Raw genomic sequence first — 22,302 nt, 5'->3', positions numbered from 1 at the left:
CTATCTTCAACTGCATAAGACAGACACTCCCAGAGCGGCCATTTTAGAGACCTCCCCCTGGGAATGCATTCCTTTCCCAGGGTTATTCCTTGCTGGGAAAAGAATTCAGTGATATTTCTCCTATTCGCTTTCTGCTAGAAGAGAAATATGACTCTCTTCTGCCCAGTCGCGCAGGCAGTCAGACATTATGGTTATCTCCCTTGTTCCCTGAAAATCGCTGTTATCCTCTTCCTTTTTTAGGATGCCCAGATTTCATATTGTTCAAAGACGCATGTTTTACAAACAATTTGTACGGATAACTCAATCATCACAGGGTCCTGAGGCAACATACATCCTCAGCTTACAAAGATGACAGGATTAAGAGATTAAAGACAGGCATAGGAAATTATAACAGTATTGATTGGGGAAGTGATAAATGTCCATGAAATCTTCACAATTTATTTTCAGAGAGTGCAGTAAAGACAGGTGTAAGAAATTATAAAATATTAATTTGGGGAGCTAATAAATGTCCATGAAATCGTCACAGTTTATGTTCTTCTGCCGTGGCTTCAGCTGGTCCCTCTGTTTGGGGTCCCTGACTTCCTGTAACACTTTATGTTTACAGTTACACATTATCTTGTTATCAAATTTCTCCTCTTTACTGGATTATTTCGATCAGCATTTAAATATGTGATATCTCCCATATTTTAAAAAAAGCTGCTTGATTCCACATACCCTTCCAACTACTCTACTTTTTGTGCCCCCTTTTTAGCAGCCTCCTTGGAAGAATTCTCACGACTCACTATCTCTGCTTCTTCACCTCCTACTCTATCTTAAACGCCTCCTATTGGGCTTTTGTTTTCCTCCCTCCTCCAATGAAACTACTCTGCTAAAGTCCCACCCTGTCAAATCCAGTCTTCATCTGAAAGCTTGCAGCATTCGATCCAGCTGACCACTTTCTCCTTTCTTTGCTCAGCTTCTACGTTGTCATCTTCTCGTAGTTTTCCTCCTGTCCACCAGCTTCACCCTGGAAGTCCTCGTCTCCTCCACTGTGTCTTTGTCCTCCCCACTCTAAATGCTTGAGGCCTCAGCGTTTAAGCTTTAGAACCTCAGTAACCTCATTCAGGCATTTGGTTGCAGTAAAGTGAAAATGACTGAATGAATGAAGAGTGGTGCTGAGGTCCTCTCTGTGTGATGGAAACTTTCCCACAACCCCCTCAGGATACCTGCTGTGTCCTGTCTTCAACACATGACCACTTAACATGGCCCAGGGAATGTCTCGTAGTCAGTCCATATAGTAACTGTTAACGGAACGTCATGGTTTTGTAAACATTAACATGGATAAAAGTTCTGATATTTACTTCCACCCTCAGTGGATCATTCTGCGCTTCCCTTGGGGGAAGACTACTTGGGAGACCACTGGGTTAGAAGATGGAACTTTGAGGGCCAGGCGTGGTGGGCCATGCCTAAAATCCCAAACCTTTGGGAGGCCGAGGTGGGCAGATCACTTGAGGTCGGGAGTTTGAGACCAGCCTGGCCAACATGGTGAAACCCTGTCTCTACTAAAAATACAAAAAATTAGCTGGGCATGGTGGTACACACTTGTAATTGCAGCTACTCGGGAGGCTGACGCAAGAGAATCACTTGAACCCAGGAGGCGGAGGTTACAGTGAGCTGAGATTGCACCATTGTTCTAGCCTGGGCAACAAGAATGAAACTCCAGCTCAAAAAGAAAAAAGAAGATGAGGCATGGAGAGCAGGATTGCAGTTCTGACCTTTGAGCCAATTGGCCTCACAGGGGAGAAGTGTCTCCCCGAGATGAAGGCTTGCTACTCTGACTGTGTTCACCTGTCTCAGACAAGCACAGGGTACTAAGTGGAGAAAAATCTAGCAAGTTCATAAAATAGGAATAAGTTAGTGAGAAGTCTGAACTCCAGATTACTCAAAGAAGTGGGCCAGATGTGACAAAATGTAGTAAAAGTAAGGAATGGGCAGACTGGCAAATAGGAAAATGCGTTTTCTTTCCAGAAGGAGCTATGATTATTTTAATAAGCTCATTAATGCTTCACTGCAGCCTGCCAGTACTTGTAGATACACTGCCTAGCTGATGGGCTCGCTAGCCAGACATGAGAAGTGAGCCTGTGGCTGTAAGGCAGAGCCTGGAGGAGCTGGGAGTTGGCCCAGCAGAATGGAGGGAGGATGCTCCAGGTAGTGGAAGCAAGCACACTGAGTGTGAAGAAGCAGCATGCTTGGGGAATTACATGGAATTTAGAACTGCTGGAACATGAGAATTAAGGGGCTGTGGTATGATATGATACTAAGGACTTTCTGTGACATGCTAAGAAGTTTGGACTTTGTACTATATACTGTAGGGATTTTTTTGTTTTTGTTATTTTTATTATACTTTAAGTTCTAGGGTACATGTGCACAACATGCAGGCTCGTTACATAGGTATACATGTGCCATGCTAGCCTGCTGCACCCATCAACCCGTCATTTACATTAGGTATTTCTCTCAATGCTATCCCTACCCCTGCCCCCCACCCCACGACAGGCCCCAGTGTATGATGTTCCCCACCCTGTGTCCAAGTGTTCTCATTGTTCAGTTCCCACCTATGAGTGAGATCATGCGGTATTTGGTTTTCTGTCCTTGTGATAGTTTGCTCAGAATGATGGTTTCCAGCTTCATCCATGTCCCTGCAAAGGACATGAACTCATCCTTTTTTATGGCTGTATAATATTCCATGGTGTATATGTGCCACATTTTCTTAATCTAGTCTATCAGATTTGAAGAGTGGATATGTTATAGGAGTGAGGCAGGAGGAAAGGTGACATCAGATTTTTATTTTAGAATAACAATTTGTTATGTATTTGGAGATGGGGCTAGCTGGCTGCAGTATAACCAGTTAGGGCCTATTTATAGTAAATTAGATGAGTGTTGACAGGGTCTGAACTAAGATATAATTGTGCAGGGGAGAGGAGACTGATTTGAGATATTTTTAGGAGACTGAATTGATAAAACTTGGTGACTTCCAGGATAGGTAGCATGAAAGACTGCTTCCAGATTTTTTTTTTGAGGCGGGTCTTGCTCTGTCACCCAGGCGGAAATGCAGTGGTGCTATCTAGGCTCACTGCAATCTCCACCTCCCGGGTTCAAGCAGTTCTCCTGTCTCAGCCTCCTGAGTAGCTGGAACTACAGGCTCATGCTGCCACACTCAGCTAATTTTTATATTTTTAGTCGAGACAGGGTTTTACCAAATTGGTCAGGCTGGTCTTGAACACCTGACCTCAGGTGATCCACCCGCCTCGGCCTCCCAAAGTGCTAGGATTATAGGCATGAGCCACCACACCCAGCCTGCTTCCAGGTTTTAACCTGAGAATTATGTGGGGAGTAATGCCATTAATAATAATAATAAAAAAAGCCATCTGAGTGCCATGTGCCTGGCCCCGCACTAAGCTCTTTGTATTCTCTTATTTCATCCTCACAACTACCCAGGGAAGTGAGTGTTGTTATTCATCACCATTCTTTGATTGAAGAGGTTGATGCTTAGAGAGGTAAAGTGACTTGCCCAGGGTCACACAGCTAGTGGCTGCAGAGCCTGGATGTAAGTCTGGCCTGACTTAAAGCTCACACTCTAGACCACTCTGCTGTTCAGCCATTTGCTCAGTTTTGTCTCAGAGTCTTCCCTCTTTTGAGCACGACAGAAAGATGTTAGAAGTGGGACCCGGGCAGGCTGAACTAGAGGCTATACTTTGTTTTTTATTTTTATTTTTTTGAGATGGGGGGTCTCACTTTGTTGCCCAGGCTGGAGTAGAGTGGCACGAACACAGCTCACTGCTGCCTCAATCTCCTGGGCTCAAGTGATCTTCCCGCCTCAGCCCTGAAAGTAGCTGGGACTATAGGCTCGCGCTATCACATCTGGCTAATTTTTGTATTTTTTGTAGAGACAGGGTTTTGCCCTGTTGCCCAGGCTGGTCTCTAGCTCCTGAGCTCAAGTGATTCACTCACCTTGGCCTCCCAAAGTGTTGGGATTACAGACGTGAGCCACCGTGCCTGGCCATGTGTTTATATATATATATGCCATATATATATAGTCCTTATATGTATAATATTATATATAATATGTATATGGCCTATATATATAGTCCGTAGCATCATATTTTATACACACACACACACACACACATTTGTTTTCTTAGAGAAATGGGGTCTCAAAGCGATCCTTCTGCCTCAGTCCCCCAAAGTGCTGAGATTACAGGTTTGAGCCACCACACCTGGCCTAGAGGCTACACATTGAAGCATGTGCTAGGAAGTGGAGGAGGAGAAATAGGTTTAGAGAGAGAGAGATGATGATGAATTCGGTTTTACACTTGTTGAAATTGAGGTGTCTGCTAGATACCTTGCATCAAGACAGAAAATACAAATAATATACTGTTTGTATATGATGTTTTATAAGTAAGTGAGAAAATCAGGGGGAAGAGAAAATAAAAGGAAAATGTAGGCAAAGTGAAATTAGTTTTATGTGTGACTCATGCTACATGTCCTGTGCTCTCACTGGTCCTGACCTTTCTAACAAAAAACAGAGAGGGAAATCCTATCAGTGAGCAACTCGACATAGAGGTTGGAGGTCACAGCACTGATTTTATTGAAGTTGGGAGAGTAGGTGAGATTTCCTGGGAGAATGTCTGGGGCAGTGATTCTCCATCTTTGAAGTACACAAGAATCACCTGTGAGGCTTATTTACAATGCAAGTTACTGGAGTCTACCTCAGAAAGCCTGATTCTGGGGGTCTGGAGTGGGACTGAGTGACCAGCATGCGACCCAGGTAATTCTAAAGCAGGTGGGCTCATGGCCAACTTGAGAAATTTGGGGGTGAAATAACTAAGAGACAGGCCGAGAAAGCTCCAAATGAGTTTTAAAATGGATGTGTGCAAACCCTAAGGATCAACCAGGATAATCCACTGGGTGCAGAAAGCATATGGAGCTTCAACTTCTGTTTTAATCTCAACTTTAGTTCTATTTAAATATGTTTAAAATGTGTGTTTTATTCATTTGGTAGGCAGTTTAAGTGATTTATAAGTAAATTCATATAGTTAGTAGGTGATGGATTCCAGGTGTGAACTTGGGTCTTACTGCCTTGAAATCCTTTGTTCCATGATACCATACTGCCTCAGAAGTAGAGTTCTTCACTAATTTCATGTGGTTTGTTAATGGGAGGGTAGGAACTCGAATTTCACACACTTCTCCCAGTCCTGTAATTCCAGTGTTACCCGCCATTCTTAGTAAGAGGTGTGAGGTCTTGGAGTTATGTAAGAGGACAGCCCATCTGACCTATTTGTAAAGGTCGATTGTGTCTTTTAAGTGTCCCTTGTTCCTCGAAGGCTGGAAGAAAGAAACGATTTCCTTGTCCCATCTTTTGCTGCCAGGAATGAATAAAGCAGAGGAGTTTGTGCTTCTAATCTACTTCTTCACAAAGGAAAAGATTTGTCATGCTTCTTTGGAAGTGGGACTGAATTCTGATGTATTAGCTTTTACATATGACAATTTGTATTTTAGTTCCTTGAGTTTGAATAACAGATAATGTGGGAAATCTAATATCATACAGGCTCAGAGTATCTGCTCTGTTCAGTATCAAACTTATCCTTTGCAAACTCTCTTCTTCCTGTTGGTTGGTTTTTAATCTTGACCAATAGTACCGCTGGTTCTTGGCCCCCATGTCCAGCCCAGCTAGTCAGGAAATCCGGTCATTTCCACCTTTTTAGTATCGCATGTCTCATCTTTAGTATGTCGTCTGCGCTGTAAGTCTTATACCACTATCCTGTTTAAAATTCTCCTGGAAAGCCAAGTAAACTAGAAAGGATAAAGTTGAAACTTGTTAGCATGGCACATGTGGTCCTTCCTGATGTGGCCGTAGCCTGCCTTTTCAGACCCATCTCTTTCCACTTCCTACTCAAGGGAATTTGATTCCTGCTTCAAGCAACAGGAACAGCTCCTTTTTCTTAACCTCTGCATTTACTTTTTCCTGTATCTGGATTTTTCTTTTTCCTGGAAAATTTTTATTTGTTCTTTAGGGGTCAACTCAAGGGAATCACTTGTATGAAACTTTTCCTTTTGTCTTCAGGTAGAGGTAAGCATACATTGCTCTGTAATTCCATCATGCCTTTATTTATTCACACTGTGAGAGATGGTATTGTGCAGTTATCTTCTCAAATTATCTTTTTGTTTCTGAGACGGAGTCTCACTCTGTCGCCCAGGCTGGAGTGCAGTGGCACGATCTTGGCTCACTGTAATCTCCGCTTCCCAGGTTCAAACCATTCTCCTGCCTCAGCCTCCCGAGTAGCTGGGATTACAGGTGCATGCCACCATGCCCGGCTAATTTTTGTATTTTTAGTCAAGATGGGGTTTCACCATGTTGGCCAGGCTGGTCTTGAACTCCTGACCTCAAGTGATCCACCTGCCTCAGCCTCCCAAGTTCTGGGATTACAGGTGTGAGCCACCGTGCCTGGCCACTTTCTCAATTTATCTTTAGGCTATTTTATTAACAGTTGATTTCTTGATAACTAGGACTGTTTACTTCCAGGATTAGATGGCATTTTATTCATTTAAACTTGTCAAGCAAGAATAACCTCTTTGTTCTTTTTGTTTCCCTAGTATCGGTTTTATGGAGAACCTGTGATAAAAGCATGTATTGAAAATGGAGCCAGTTGTATCGACATCAGTGGAGAACCTCAGGTATAAAAAATAAAAAGGAAAAACGTAGAATTAACATACATTTCGGTTTAATGAAGTGGAAATATTTAGTGTAATTTTGCAGACATATTTAGAAGCCGACAACTCCTTTCTAGCATTCAGAGATGGTATTCGTATGGTATTCCATTGGTAGCTCAAAGGAGAGCGCTGATGGTAAGGTCTTAGCTTCAGTTTTCTGAATTTTTTTCCTCCCTACAACATCATTTCTTTTAGGTCCGTGCTTATTATAGCTACTTCATGCTTTAAACTGAATCAATTAAAATAGCGGACTGTGCATAATTCTTAGAATCTCATTTCTGTAACATTTTCATTTTGAATTCCCTTTTAAAAATCAAGTACCTTTAGGCCGGGCACAGTGGCTCACACCTGCAATCCCAGCACTTTGGGAGGCCAAGGCGGGCAGATCATGAGGTCAGGAGATCGAGACCATCCTGGCCAACACGGTGAAACCCCGTGTCTAATAAAAATACAAAAAATGAGCCGGGCATGGTGGCGGGCACCTGTCGTCCCAGCTTCTTGGGAGGTTGAGGTGGGAGAATGGGGTGAACCTAGGAGGTGGAGCTTGCAGTGAGCCGAGATCACTCCACTGCACTCCAGCCTGGGCCACAGAGCGAGAGCGAGACTCTGTCTCAAAAAAAAAAAAAGAAAAGAAAAATCAGTTACCTTTATAACATTACAGAAAAAGTAAAATTCACTAGTGTAAAATCAACCTAAACATTTTAAATGTTCTCATTTATTGAATGCTTACCATATGCCCAACATTGTGCTAAGTGTTTTATGTAACTTTTTAAAAATATACCTATAGGGTAGTTATCTTCCTCCATTTTTTGTAGATGAGGAAATTAAAGCTCAGGAAGCTTAAGTAACCCACTCAGTAATGCACCTAGTAAGTAGAAGAACTAGGACTTCAATTGAGGTTTGCCTGACCACAGGAAGTTATGTGTTAACAGGCATTAAGCTCTACTACAGCCTTTAAAATGGTAACCTCATGTGTCTCTGTAGTAACTACTGATTATCATCATCAGTGTGCCAATATGATATTAATATGCATTTGCAGTTTATCTATTGGTAAAATACTGGAAAATACTGAGACAGTGTAAATTACCAAAATTGATTCAAAAAGGAGGAAACAAATTTAAAAAAAAAGGCCAGGCGAGGTGGCTCACGCCTGTTACCCCAGCACTTTGGGAGGCTAGGTGGGAGGATGACTTGAGCTGGTGAGTTAACAAATTAGCCAGGAGTTGGTAGCGCACACCTGTGGTCCCACCTACTCAGGAGAATGAGACAGGAAGATCACGTGAGCCTGGGAGGTCAAGGCTGCAATGAGCTATGATCCCGCCACTGCACTCCAGCCTGGGCAACGTAGTGAGACCCTGTCTCCAAAAAACAAAAACAAAAAACAATTCCCATGTTATTTAAAATAACCCAGAACATAGAAAATGGTGAAAAGCTTTTAAGTCATCTAGAAACTATCATAAAAGTAGTATCGAACCCCCCCCTTTTTTTTTTGATACAGGGTCTCTCTCTCTCACCCAGGCTGGAGTGCAGTGCTACGATCTTGGCTCACTGTAACCTCTGCCACCTGGGTTCAAGCGATTCTCCTGCCTCAACCTCCTGAGTAGCTGGGGGGTACAGGTGCACACCACCACACCTGACTAATTTTTGTATTTTTAGTAGTGACAGGGTTTCACTGTGTTGGCCAGGTTGGTCTTGAACTCCTGGCCTCAAGTGATCCACCTGCATCGGCCTCCCAGAATGCTGGGATTACAGGCATGAGCCACCACGCCCAGACATAATATCAAAACCTAATAAGGAGTTGGGCACATTGGCTCACACCTGTAATCTCAGCACTCTGGGAAGCCAAAGTGGGTGGATCACTTGAGGCCAGGAGTTTGAGGCCAGCCTGGCCAACATGGCGAAACCCCATGTCTACTAAAAATACAAAAATCAGCCAGGCATGGTGGTGCACGTCTGCAATCCCAGCTACTCAGAAGGCTGAGGCATGAGAATCACTTGAACCCAGGAGTTGGAGGTTGCAGTAAGCCAAGATTGCGCCACTGCACTCCAGCCTGGGCAACAGGGTGGGATCCTGTCTTAAAACAACAACAACAAACCTAATAAAGAACCAGAGGGCTGGGTGCGGTGGCTCACACCTGTAATCCCAGTGCTTTGGGAGGCCGAGGTGGGCGGATCACGAGGTCAAGAGATCGAGACCATCTTGGCCAACATGGTGAAACCCCATCTCTATTAAAAATACAAAAGTTAGCTGGGCGTGGTGGTGCACGCCTGTAGTGCCAGCTACTCGGGAGGCTGAGGCAAGAGAATCGCTTGAACCTGGGAGGCGGAGGTTGCAGTGAGCCAAGATCATGCCACTGCACTCCAGCCTGGCAACAGAGCGGGACTCCGTCTCAAAAAAAAAAAAAAACCCAGAGTATTTAAAGAACTTTTACAAGACAATAATAGAAATAAAGACAATTTATTTTAAAAATGGGCAGGGGATGTAATCCTAGCACTTTGGGAGGTCGAGGCACGTGGATCACCTGAGGTCAGGAGATTGAGACCAGCCTGACCAACATGGAGAAACCCTGTCTCCACTAAAAATAGAAAATTAGCTGGGCGTGGTGGCAGGTGCCGTAATCCCAGCTACTTGGGAAGCTGAGGCAGCAGAATCGCTTGAACCCGGGAGGTGGAGGTTGCAGTGAGCCGAGTTTGCACCATCGCACTCCAGCCCGGGCAACAGTGCGAGACTCCATCTCAAAACAAAACAAAACAAAAAAGGCAGGGGGTGAGAAGAGACAAATCTTCTTTGTGGAAGAATTCCAAATAATTTATGTAGCTTCTCCACATTTATGTGCAAGCAGCTGTGTGTGTGACTGAGTGTGTTAATGTGTTTGTATGTGTGTGACTGTTAGTGTGACTTAATGTGTGTTTGTGTGTGCATGAGCAAGTGTGTGTGTGTGATTGTGTTCGTGTGTGTTTGTGTATGTGCATGAATGAGTGTGTGTGGTGTGTGTTTGTGTCTGGTATGTGCTTGAACAGGTGTGATTGTGTTTGTGTGTCACCTTCTGGGAGAGGGAGCATAAATTGACAGTGGAGAAACCTGGCGAACACTGCCTCAGCCAGGTGTTCAAGTCAGCATTAACCCTGGTAAATCATGTTGACAGTGCGTAGCCCCGATGTGATATGATATGATAAGAATAGCACTTTACCCCTGTGGTCTCTTTCCAAAACCCATAATAATAATGAGAAAAGCATGAGATAAATTCCAGTAGAGGGGCACTCTACAAAATGCCTGACCAGTACTCCTCAAAACCATCAAGGTCATCAGAGACAAGGAAAGTGTGAGAAACCGTCGCAGCCAAAAGAAGCCGAAGGAGACGTAACAACCGAATGTAATCCTGGAAGGGATCCTGGAGCAGAAAAAGGGGTTCAGTTAAAACTAAGGGAATCAGAATGAACTGTGAACTTTAGTGAATTAAATCATATATGTCAGTACTGGTTCATTAATTGTAACCACTGTTCATGTAAAAGATGTTAAAAATAGAGAAAACTGGGTTTCAGAGTACTTGGGAACTCTCTACTATTCAATTTTTCTGTAAATCTTAAACTGTTTTTAAAAAGGAATTTCTAAAAACAGGCAGAAGAGCAGAGCAGACATTATTCCCCCGTGCCCTCTGCCACCATCTGCTTTCCTGCTCTCTGTCTGTACGTGTGCAGAGCTTTATGTCGGTGATGATGTTCATCTGGGTAATGCTGTTTGGGGTCATTTTTTTTTGCTTTCTATTTTTTATATTTTAATATTTTATAATAGGCATTACTTTTATATTTAAAAGTCATTCTAAAAAAATTAAGTGTCATACAGTCAGACGAGCATACCTTCCCTACCACCTGGTGTGCAGTAGGCGCTGTATTTGCCGAATAAGTGGACAAATATTTTGACAGTTAATGTTTTGCTGCAGAGCCACACTGCTTAGCATTTTCAAAGTTTGGTTGCTTTGTTTTTAAAGATAAATTATTTAATACTGGTCTACATCTTTCTGCATAACTAATTAAAATTCTTATCCTGGATTTTTTAGTTTCTGGAACTAATGCAATTGAAGTATCATGAGAAAGCTGCAGACAAAGGGGTTTATATCATTGGAAGCAGCGGCTTTGACTCCATTCCAGCAGATCTGGGAGTAATATATACCAGAAATAAAATGAATGGTAATTATTGATCAATAAGCAATAATGGAATTTAACAGTACCGTGCAAAGGCTTCATGTTTCTAACTGTGGTGAACTAAAATCTAGTTGAAAAAAGAAACATAGCCATAAATGGGTAATACTAAAACACACGTTTTGTTTTTAATATAGCTGCACTTTTAATAAAATGCTATTGAGACTATTGTTGAGACATGGATAATACTGTATTTTATAGTGATATATTATTGTCTCAGTATAGTTTGGGCTGTAAAATTTCTGGAAAAACAACTTTGGCAACTGTTATGAATTCAGACTTGCTTTGTTTAGGAATCAGCGCATTTTAAAGCATAATTTGTATATTATAGTTAAAAGGTATTAAATTTTTAACCGTCAAAGCTAGAAAGTATTGAACACAGAATTGGAGACACTTATTTAAGAATGGAGAAAATAATCAATGTTACGATAAAACATTTGAAGTTACTAATGTTTTGCATATTTAAGAGTGTCTGGTTTAGAAAATTACCTGAGCAGGTTGTGGTGGCTTGCACCCATAATCTTAGCTACTTGGGAGGTTGAGGCAGCAGGATCTCTCGAGGCCAAGAGTTCAGGACCAGCCTGGGCAACATAGTAAGACTCGTCCCTAAGAAATAAAAAAAAAATTAGCCAGGTGTGGTGGTGCACACCTGTAGTCAGTCCCAGCTCCTCAGGAGGCTGAGGTAGGAGGATCACTTGAACCCAGGAGTTTGAGGCTTTAGTAAGCTACGATTGCACCACTGCACTCTAGCCTGGGTTACAGAGTGAGACCTCGTCTCTTAGAAAAAAGCAAAAAAACAAAACTGAAACAGGTAACTTCAGTACCATATAAAGTGTTCTAGACTTAAAAAATTGGAAAATGTTCCAGCATATATTAAAAAGTTAGCATAACTATGAAACCAAAGTCCAACAAAGATAGCACACACACACACAAACTACAAATCTTGCTTATGAAATTAAAAGTAAAAAGAAAATACTATATAAAATTTTAATAAATCCAGTGCCATTTTAAAAAGTTTTTTAAGAGACAGGATCTTGCTCTGCCATAGCTCACTGTAACGAATGCCTGGGCTCAGGCAGTGCTCCCTCCACAACCTCCTAAGTAGCTAGGACTGCAGGCTTCTGCCACCATACCCAACTAATTTTATAAAATTTTTGTAGAGGTGGGTTCTCACTATGTTGCCCAAGCTGGTCTTGAACGCCTGGCCTCAGGTGATCCTCCCACCTTGGCCTCGCAGAGTGCTGGGATTACAGACGTGAGCCACCATGCCCAGCTCATCCAGTGGCATTTTAGAAGAACAATATATTGAGACCAAGGTTTAGCATTAGGAAGTTATATAATCATATCAGAGGTGAACAGCTATATGCCCATCTCAAAAAATGATTTGAAAATTGAGAATTCACACCATTTACTGATTTTACATTTTTAGGAATAGAATAGTTTCTTACATAATAAATGTCAGGGCCGGGCGCGGTGGCTCACGCCTGTAATCCCAGCACTTTGGGAGGCCAAGGCAGGTGGATCACCTGAGGTCAGGAGTTCGAGACCAGCCTGGCCAACGTGGTGAAACCTTGTCTCTACTAAAAATACAAAAAAATTAGCTGGGCATGGTGATGTGCACTTGTAATCCCAGCTACTCGGGAGGCTGAGGCAGGAGAATCGCTTGAACCCTGGAGGCGGAGGTTGCAGTGAGCTGAGATCACGCTGTTGCACTCCAGCCTGGGCGATGGAGACTCGGTCTCGAATGAATGAATGAGTGAATGAATGAATGTCAGAAGGCAGTAGCTGTATCACACTTAATGAATGGTGAAACACTAGAACCATTCCAATTAAAAAGTGAAATGTGAATTGAACATCTTCAAAATATTCAGTGTTCCAATCCTTAGACCTAATATGTCTCCATTTATTAAAATAATGCTTTAAAGTCTGTGAAGTTTAGAAGTTTTCTTCATGATAATCCTGTTTCTTGAGGTTGTTCTCTGCTTTTATTTTGAATAAGACTTTTTTTCCTTCATAAGGGAGAAATATTAGTTTAAGGTTTGTTTAAAAATTTTTTTCAGATACTGACACCTAGAAGTCAGCATTTTAGCAAGTACCCCAGCTGATTGTTGATGCAGGTGGTCCACTTTTATTGGATTACTGCTTTAGGTGTTCTGTGTTCTTCTGCGGATCAGGTTAGATCACAGAGCCGCACACCCAGGCCACATTCTTTTAGTAACCATCAGAATCGCTCTAGTGAGTTATACTTTAATGATCTGCTTTTTATTTTTGTCTGTGGTCAGACTAACGACATTTATCTGGCTGTAGTTCTCTTCTGCTGCAACAGCTTTGTTGATGACATGGTTATTTATTATTTTGCTCGGTGTCAACTTTGTGAGGCCCCATGTTTTAATTTTCTCTTAGAATTAAAACCAGGAACACTGTCTCTTAAGGAATGAATATATTTTATTTATCAGATTTTGAGAATTAGCCAGCCCATTATATTTTTCTTTTGCCTCAATGTTCTTGAGAAACTCAATAAATAAATACTTAACCACTATGCCTGTATATTAGTCTTCATGGTTAATATACTTGATGTCCCCTTTTTCCTGGCTTGGTTTCCAATTTTTATTTTATAATTATTTTTATTTCATTTTGGTAGTCTTGTTTTGAGTGTTTTATATGCTATCACAGAGGGTGTTTTGATCGTTTTTGTGTACATTCATTGTAAGCCACTGTTAATAAGCCTTTTGAAAGCTGTCATATTTTAAAGCAGAATAATTCCCATGGATCTAACTTCTTCCTTCTTTTGACAAGGTGTTTTTCTGTCGCCTAGGCTGGAGTGCAGTGGCGTGATCATGGCTCACTGCAGCCTTGAACTCCTGGGTTTAAGCAGTCCTCTTACCCCAGCTTCCCTAGTAGGGTGGTAGTAGTAGTCCCTAGGACTACAGATACATGCCACTGCAGCTGGCTAATTTTTTAAAAAAAAATTGGGGGCCGGGCATGGTGGCTCACGCCTGAAATCCCAGCACTTTCAGAGGCCAAGGTGGGCAGATCACAAGGTCAGGAAATCTAGACCATCCTGGCCAATATGGTGAAACCCCGTCTCTACTAAAAATACAAAAATTAGCCGGGCGTGGTGGTACGTGCCTGTAATCCCAGCTACTTGGGAGGCTGAGGCATGAGAATCGCTTGATCCCAGGAGGCGGAGGTTGCAGAGAGCCGAGATTGCGCCACTGCACCGCACTTCAGCCTGGGAGACAGACTGTCTCAAAAAAAAAAAAAAAAAAAGAAAGTGACCCTCCTGCTTTGACCTCCCAAAATGCTGGGATTATAGGCATGAGCCACCATGCCCAGCCTCATAGATCTATTTGGTAATTGTGTCCTAAAGAGCCTTCCAGAATTCGAGTGAGCTCAATTGTTGCTTTACTGGGGGAGATTCTTACTGTCATCAGTTTTTAAATACTAGAAAAGATTTTGTCACAGTGAAATGTGAATTGAATATCTTCAAAATATTCAGTGTTCCAGTCCTTAGACCTAATAGAGATAGAGTTTATGCTAGACTACTCTTTCTGATGGTTTACCTGGCCATAGCTACTTCTTAAGTCTGTGTACAAAAACATAATAAAACTGTTATCTGTACAAATTTTCTGTGTCAGCTGTAGGCTTAGAAAAGCTAGTCCCTAAGTGAATGCGCATTGTTTATTATTACTTACCCCAAATAATTTAGATGTTATTTTATTTTGCTTTTTACCATTCTCCTACTCTTTTAGGTACTTTGACTGCTGTGGAAAGTTTCCTGACTATACATTCAGGACCTGAGGTTGGTTTTTTGGTTTGTCTTGTGTTGTTTCAAGTTAATATTAAAAATATTTTGGAAATGATACATGTGTCTTTTATGTATGTATAATTTTTAATGTGTGAAAGTCACCATGTTTAATTTTTAAAAAGATACATTGCCAAGATTACTTTGACTTGAAATATACTTTATTTTCTTTTTATTTTATTTTATTTTATTTTATTTATTTATTTTTGAGATGGAGTTACGCTCTTGTCGCCCAGGCTGGAGTGCAATGGCATGATCTCGGCTCACTGCAACCTCTGCCTCCCGGGTTCAAGCAGTTCTCCTGCCTCAGCCTCCCAAGTAGCTGGGATTACAGGCATGTACCACCACGCCCAGCTAATTTTTTTGTATTTTTAGTAGAGACGGGGTTTCTCCATGTTGGTCAGGCTGGTCTCGAACTCCTGACCTCAGGTGATCCGCCCACCTCAGCCTCCCAAAGTGCTGGGATTACAGGTGTAAGCCACCATGCCTGGCTATTTTATTTTATTTTTTTGAGACAGAGTCTCACTCTGTTGCCCAGACTGGAGTGCAGTGGTGCGATCTTGGCTCACTCAATCTCTGCCTCCCAGATTTAAGTGGTTCTCCTGCCTCAGCTGCCTGAGTACCTGGGATTACAGGCATGTGCCGCCACACCTGGCTAATTTTTGTTTTTTTTTTTTCTTTTTCAGTAGAGTTGGTATTTTGCCATGTTGGCCAGGCTGGTCTCGAATTCCTGGCCTCAAGTGATCTGCCCACCTTGGCCTCCCAAAGTGCTGGGATTATAGGCGTGAGCCACTGCACCCGGCCCCTAAAATATAATTTCTTTTAAAAACAACTGCACAGTTCATTGTATTACAATGAATTATCATGATCTCAACACTAAAGCATTTATCACTGGTGCACAGTAAATGTTGTTGGCCAGGAAAATTTTCACCTTAGTGCAAGTCAGCATAGTTTTATCATGCGCCTAACTTAGGTACTGTTGTGACCAAACAGAGGTGTATGAGGTGAATCTAGTCTTACTGAATCTACAGTGCATTTGGGAACGTAAGACATTGACGTTGGGAACGTAAGACAGTTGCATTTCTGGGAAAGGACCATGTTTTATGACAATACTTTTATTGCTGATAGTGCCTAACCCAGTTCTAGGTCTGCACTGTGGCTTCAGAAGTATTTGTTCTAAATTATATTCATTCAACAAATATTGTATAGTGGTGCAAATGCATATAGTAACTGTGCAAGAGAAAATGACATGTAAATGAATAAGATGCAAACCCTACCTTTAAAATGTAATAATTTAGTTTGGCAGGAAAGAAAAAAATGTTTGTTATTAAAGAGATCAGATGAAATACTGTAGGATTCTAAGAATGGCGAATACATCTAACTAAGAGTCCAGAGATCAAGAACTTTCTGGAGAAGCTGGGATATAACTGAATTTCAAGGGCTGGTGCTGTGGAGATGTGAAGGAAGAGGAAATAGTGTATCAAAGACAAAGATGGGGTGGTATGGAACATGTTTAATAAGAGGAAGTACTTTCTTCATCTAGATTGTGGGTTCAGATTAACATAAAGAGGTATGTAAAATATGCTAAAATTTGTGGTTACACAGACTCTTTAGTAGAGTATAAGTGTAGTAGGACAAGCCACAGACAAAACCCCTCAGACACCGAGTTAAAGAAGGAAGGGCTGGCCGGGCATGGTGGCTCACGCCTGTAATCCCAGCACTTTGGGAGGCCGAGGTGGGCGGATCACGAGGTCAGAAGATCAAGACCATCCTGGCTGACACGGTGAAACCCCGTCTCTACTAAAAATACAAAAAATTAGCGGGGCATGGTGGCAGGCACCTGTAGTCCCAGCTACTCAGGAGGCTGAGGCAGGAGAGTGGCGTGAACCCGGGAGGCAGAGCTTGCAGTGAGCCAAGATCGCACCGCTGCACTCCAGCCTGGGCGATAAAGCGAGACTCCATCTGCGAAAAAAAAAAAAAAAGAAGAAGAAGGAAGGGCTTTATTTGGCTGGAGCTTCAGCAAGACTCACATCTCCCAACAACTGAGCTCCCCGAGTGAGCAATTTCTGTCCCTTTTAAGGGCTTACAACTCTAAGGGGGTCCACGTGAGAGGGTCGTGATTGATTGAGCAAGCAGGGGGTACATAACTGGGGGCTGCTGCATGCACCAGCAATCAGAACGGAACAGAACAGGACAGGGATTTTCACAGTGCTTTTCCATACAATGTCTGGAATCTATAGATAACACAACCGGTTAGGTCAAGGGTCAATCTGTAACCAGGCCCAGGGCGCGGCGCCGGGCTGTCTGCCTGTGGATTTCATTTCTGCCTTTTAGTTTTTACTTCTTTCTTTGGAGGCAGAAATTGGGCATAAGACAATATTAGGGGTGGTCTCCTCCCTTATGAGAATAAAAAGAAGTGGCTAGGCGCAGTGGCTCACACCTGTAATCCCAGCACTTTGGGAGGCTGAGGCAGATGGATCACTTGAGGTCAGGAGTTTGAGACCAGCCTGGCCAATATGGTGAAACTCCGTCTCTACTAAAAATACAAAAATTAGCCAGGCATGGTGGCACATTCCTGTAATCCCAGCTACTCGGGTCATGGAGACAGGAGAATTGCTTGAACTTGGGAGGCAGAGGTTGCAGTGAGCCGAGATCGCACCACTGCACCCCTGCCTGGGTAACAGAGCAAGAGACTGTGTCAAAAATAAAAATAAGTGATAGTGGGCCTGAGTAATTTGGGAATGCTCCATAGAGGCCTTATTGAAATTGGCTTTGAAAAGTGAATAGCATTTGGAAGGTCAAAGGCAGCAACTGGAACAAAGGCTCAGAAACAAGAATGAGAAAAGCATGCTTGGGACCCTTGGTAGCATGTGTTAGAAACCCAGCTTAAACCAACAAAACAAAAAAGAATCTATTGATTTATGTAACCAAATGCCTGAGAGTAAATCATATGGCTGGATCTGAATGTTCAAATGATACTGTCCGAACTCTTTTTTTCCCCTCTTGTTTCTCCCTTTTTGTCTCTTTCTTTTCTTCTACTTTTCTTTATGTAGGCTCCGGACAGAGCAGGGAAGGTGCTGACATCCTCAAGTATACTTTGTAATAAAGGTTCATGATTTCTTGGGAAGAGTTACCCAGTTTATGTGTCAAACAATAGAGAAGATTAGTCATTTTGCTCATTCTTAAGCCAGTTGATGTGACCTGGGGTAATAGAGTGTGAACCCAGAAAATCTGAGACAGGTTTCAGTTAATTAAGAAAGTTAGGCTGGGCACGGTGGCTCACGCCTATAATCCCAGCACTTTGAGGGGCCGAGGCAGGTGGGTCACCTGAGGTCAGGAGTTCGAGACCAGCCTGGCTGTTAGAAATAAATTTTCAGTGCTGCAAAAGAAATAGCACTGAAACATAAATTTTCTCAGCAAGGCAACTTTACTTCTATAGAAGGGTGCATCTCGCGGATGGAGCAATGGTGAGAGCACACCTGAACAAGGGAGGGGAAGGTGTTCTTATCCCTGACAGAGGTAGCCCCTACTGCTGTGTCATTCCCTTGTTGGCTAGGGTTGGACTGCACAGTCTAAGCTAATTCTGATTGGCTATTTTAAAGAGAGCAGTGGTACGAGGAAGGACGGTTACAGAACAAGTGGCTCAGGATGACTAAGAACAGAGCAGGTGGCCAAGGGTGACTAAGATCAGAGCAGGTGATAGAGGCTAGGAGGGGGTTGTTTACTGAAACTAGGGTCAAGGAGACGTAAAGAACAAGGATGTTAAACTTTAAAGAACAAAGAACAGGGGAGCGGAACATAACTGACACATTGGTTCTTTGGAGAGGATCTCAGGACTCATTGTACATAACAATTTACAGGCTGAAACCTTCGAAGAGGAATTTATTCTATCCTACAATTTCCCCCCTTTCAATTTTCTTGTCATTTCCTCTTCAAACTTTTTTTTTTTTTAACATGTCTTGGCTTTGCTGCTCGACTTCATCCTCTAAAAGAAAAAGCTGATCTGAATAGGGTGGAGGAGAGCTAAGGGAGGTTTTAGTAAGTGCTGCATCTGTAAGTCTTTGACTAGCCCGCGGATGCACGGTATGACACAACACCCACCAAGAATGAGTACACCTATTACAGCTGCAAGAGAAGGAAGAATTGAGGCTGAGTTCTTTCCATTTACCAAACCACCTTTCTAGCCACCCGGAGAAAGGGTTATCGGCTCCAGAATTTTAGCTAGTTCATTGGACAAAGCGGTAAGTCTTTGTAAGGTGCTCGTTATGCTCCCAGTGGGGGCAGTGTTGTTTGGGATTAAGGTACAACACTGAGTTTCAATCATAACACAAACACCGCCTTTTTTGGCTAATATCATATCTAGGAGCATTCTGTTTTCCCAAGCCATCTGGCTAGTGGGCCCCAATTGTTCTACTATCCCTTTGACAGTATCCCTGGTGTAATTACTAAACCACTGCTGATTATAATAGATGTAATGTATCCAGTCTTTGTTTTTATTAATTGTCACCCATAAAAATATTGACTTAAATCCTGCAGCTATTTGATCTCGAGATTTAAATTCATCTGGTTCTCCTCATGGAACTCCAGTAGCGTTTATATAAACATGGGGGTCAAAGGACCCATGTGGGGCACTTCTTTTATGATTTTCTTTTTTATCATGTTGACAGAATGCTAGGGTGAAAGGGATGGCCAACTGGACTAGAGCACAAGTGCTGCTCTAATTACTTGCAGAATACCCAGCAATAGTCCCCCGCAATGCCACCACGCACCTGCTCAAGGATGAACAAGGGCAGACTGGTGGGTAAGCTCTGGAAAAGGCTTGGTTTCACTGCACCCTGTTAAGTCTCCAAGGAATGCTAACTTTTCCCTCTGCCGTGAAAGGCACGAGGTGAAGTTAATATCGGGCTGGAGGCCACATGGCCCTCGGGGGCTGACCCACAAGGCTCTTGACCTCAGGTAACAGCAGTGAAAGAGTCTTGCATGACTCATCGCCTCGGCTGTAGGGTTCTGGAAGAGAGCTACCACACAGCTCATGCCCAGTCATGAGAGAACCACCCAAGTGGAAAGGGGACAGTTTGGGTATCTGGCCTGCCTGTTGCACAAGCATAACCGTCACTTTTGTTTAGCGTGCAAACAGAATATTTAATCCATTCCAGCCAAGCATTTGCATCCAGATACCCTGTTTCAATTGCTGTAGTTTGTTTTAAATCTTTAACCTGTACAATAGCTACATAGGTTTTATCATTGGGTATATAACGAGAGAAAGTTTGGTTAGTGGAGAACTTAGAAGAGGGAGAAGGGGGTGCAGGATGTGAGGAGGCAATGAAGTACATTTCAAAGGATCCTATGGGGTCCTTCCCTGAGACTTCTCCTACACCATAGAAATGGCCTAATGAAGGGGAAGAACTCTGGGGAGCAGCAGTGGTCATCTGTGCTGGATTACATTGGTTCAGCTGACCATGGGGAGGGGAAACTCCTTTAGTAAAATGAACATATGGTTTTAAGAAGCTGCAAGTGCCAGTTGGGGCCGTCCATCCTTGCTCTTTGGTGTTTTATAGAGCATTGGACCAATTTCGGCAGAGAAGCTCTGCTCTAGGAGGACAAGATTCCCAGTTCATACTGGACTCTTCGTCAAAGTCCTCCCAAACTAACTTATCTCAGTTAACAGATTTCCAGTCTGAGGAGAGCTAGGAAGGATAAAGATACTTTTCTGAAGTGTAGAGTTGCCTCTGGTTTGACAAATCTTCACAGGGCATCAGAAGGCAAGCGTCAAAAGTAATGGTTTGGGGTGAACTTGACCTAGTTACACTAATAAAGAGAGGACTAGCAATAGAAGGGGAAAAGAGATGCAACATAAGAGGTTCAAACCCATTTTCGCTTTAGCTTGGTTGGAGTTGGCCCTGGAATAGCCGTCCATGATTCTGGAGGGGGTGGTGCTCTTTTGACCCAGGTGTGATGAGTCCATCCTCTTTCTGCTGTTCGAACCGCGGTCTCGGTGCTTAGAAGCACTAGGTAGGGTCCTTCGAAAGCGGGTTCGAGTTTTCCTTCCCTTTAGCTTTTGACAAGGACACGGTCCTCATGCTAATGTTGGTGTACTGGAAACTCTAGGGGGGTACCTGTGCTAAAAGACCTGTAGTTCTGAGGGACGAGAAAGTGGAAGATAAACCAAACATACAATTTCTGAGGAACTGATCTTTTGTTTTGACTGTGGGAATGTCAGCAGTGGAGTGCAAACAGGGCAACCCATACAACACTTCGTAAGGGGATAAGCGAACATCTTTCCGAGGGGCAGTTCAGATTCTCAGCAGGGCAATGGGATGGCAGCTAGTCCATGGCACCCGAGTCTCTAGACTAATTTGGTTAGGTGGCTTTTTTAGAGTTTGGTCCATTCTTTCCACTCTTCCTGATGAAGGTGGGTGCCAGGGAGTATGATATTCCCACGTTATATCCAGTACCTGGGCTAATTTCTTAATGACATGTACAGTGAAATGAGTCCTATTATCTGAATCAATGCTTTCTATTAATCTAAACCTGGGTATAATATTTTCAACTAATGCCTGGACTACATTACTAGCAGTTGTACTTGAAAAGGGAATAGTTTCTACCCAACGAGTAAGGTGATCTATTATTACTAATAAATACTTTAGACGACCAATTGGAGGCAGCTCTGTGTAATGAATCTGGATACTTTGGAATGGCCTTAAGCCTGGACTTCTTCCCCCAAGGGGTAATCTTTTTATAGTTTGTTTATTGGTTTTCTTACATACTGAGCAACTGTCTGTAACCTGTTTGGCCAGGGTATAAATTCCTGTGCACCCATAAACTCTGAGGACTGTGTCACACATGGCGTGGGGCCCCCAGTGGGTCCCTTGACGCAGCTGGAACAACATTTCTGTCATAAGGGGTTTGGATAACATTTCCCTCTGGTCTGGCAGTGTCCATTTTCCTTCAGAATTCTCTTTAGCGACTATTTTTATTAATTTTTTAGACCAAAGAAACCCAAATGCCATTTTATATTTGACAATTACCAGATCAGCTAAATGTCACCTTTCTATTAGTGTGCTATTAATGTTAAACTCAATTTTAATAAAACCTTTTAGACATATTTATCCAATTTTAATGTCTGACCATAAGTTAAGATTTTTATAGACTCTTTTTAACCCTTTATAATTTTTGTTAAAGAACAGGTTAGTACTTTAAGAAAAACCTGTTGTGCTTTTATTTTAATGTCCAGTTTACAGAAACTTTAACCAATATGTTTACACACAGAATTTCCTTTACAATTAACTTTTCAAACCTTGCTTAAACCTTCAAAACAATTTTTAACCTTTTAATGTAGGTAAAAATCCACATTCTTATGCCTCCTTATAATCCTTTTACCAAAAGTATATTTTACTTTCCTTACACACCTTGCACATAAACTGTTTCTTCAATAGTTTTACATTCAGGAGGCCTAATTACTTTTCAATTATACGACATTTCTTGCATAAATTCCCTTTTATAACATTTTTCACAACTTTCACAGACGACCTTTGACATGCCTTAACTTT

The 22,302-nt window shown here is 42.4% G+C and overlaps 1 protein-coding gene across 1 annotated transcript in view; it reads left to right on the top strand.

Moving 5' to 3' along the window:
- SCCPDH (saccharopine dehydrogenase (putative)) overlaps window positions 1-22,302 on the top strand; it is a 44,490-nt gene that overhangs the window by 5,378 nt on the left and 16,810 nt on the right. The window contains exons 3-5 of the mRNA XM_004028701.5: window positions 6,631-6,711; window positions 10,806-10,935; window positions 14,700-14,749. Coding sequence (XP_004028750.2) covers window positions 6,631-6,711; window positions 10,806-10,935; window positions 14,700-14,749 — 261 coding nt within the window. The remainder of the gene's footprint in view (window positions 1-6,630; window positions 6,712-10,805; window positions 10,936-14,699; window positions 14,750-22,302) is intronic.

The sequence above is a fragment of the Gorilla gorilla genome, chromosome 1, assembly GCF_029281585.2.
Source record: "Gorilla gorilla gorilla isolate KB3781 chromosome 1, NHGRI_mGorGor1-v2.1_pri, whole genome shotgun sequence".
NCBI classification, from domain to species: domain Eukaryota; kingdom Metazoa; phylum Chordata; class Mammalia; order Primates; family Hominidae; genus Gorilla; species Gorilla gorilla.
The sequence above is the reverse complement of the archived record's forward strand: the minus strand, read 5'-3'. Positions and strand labels throughout refer to the sequence as shown.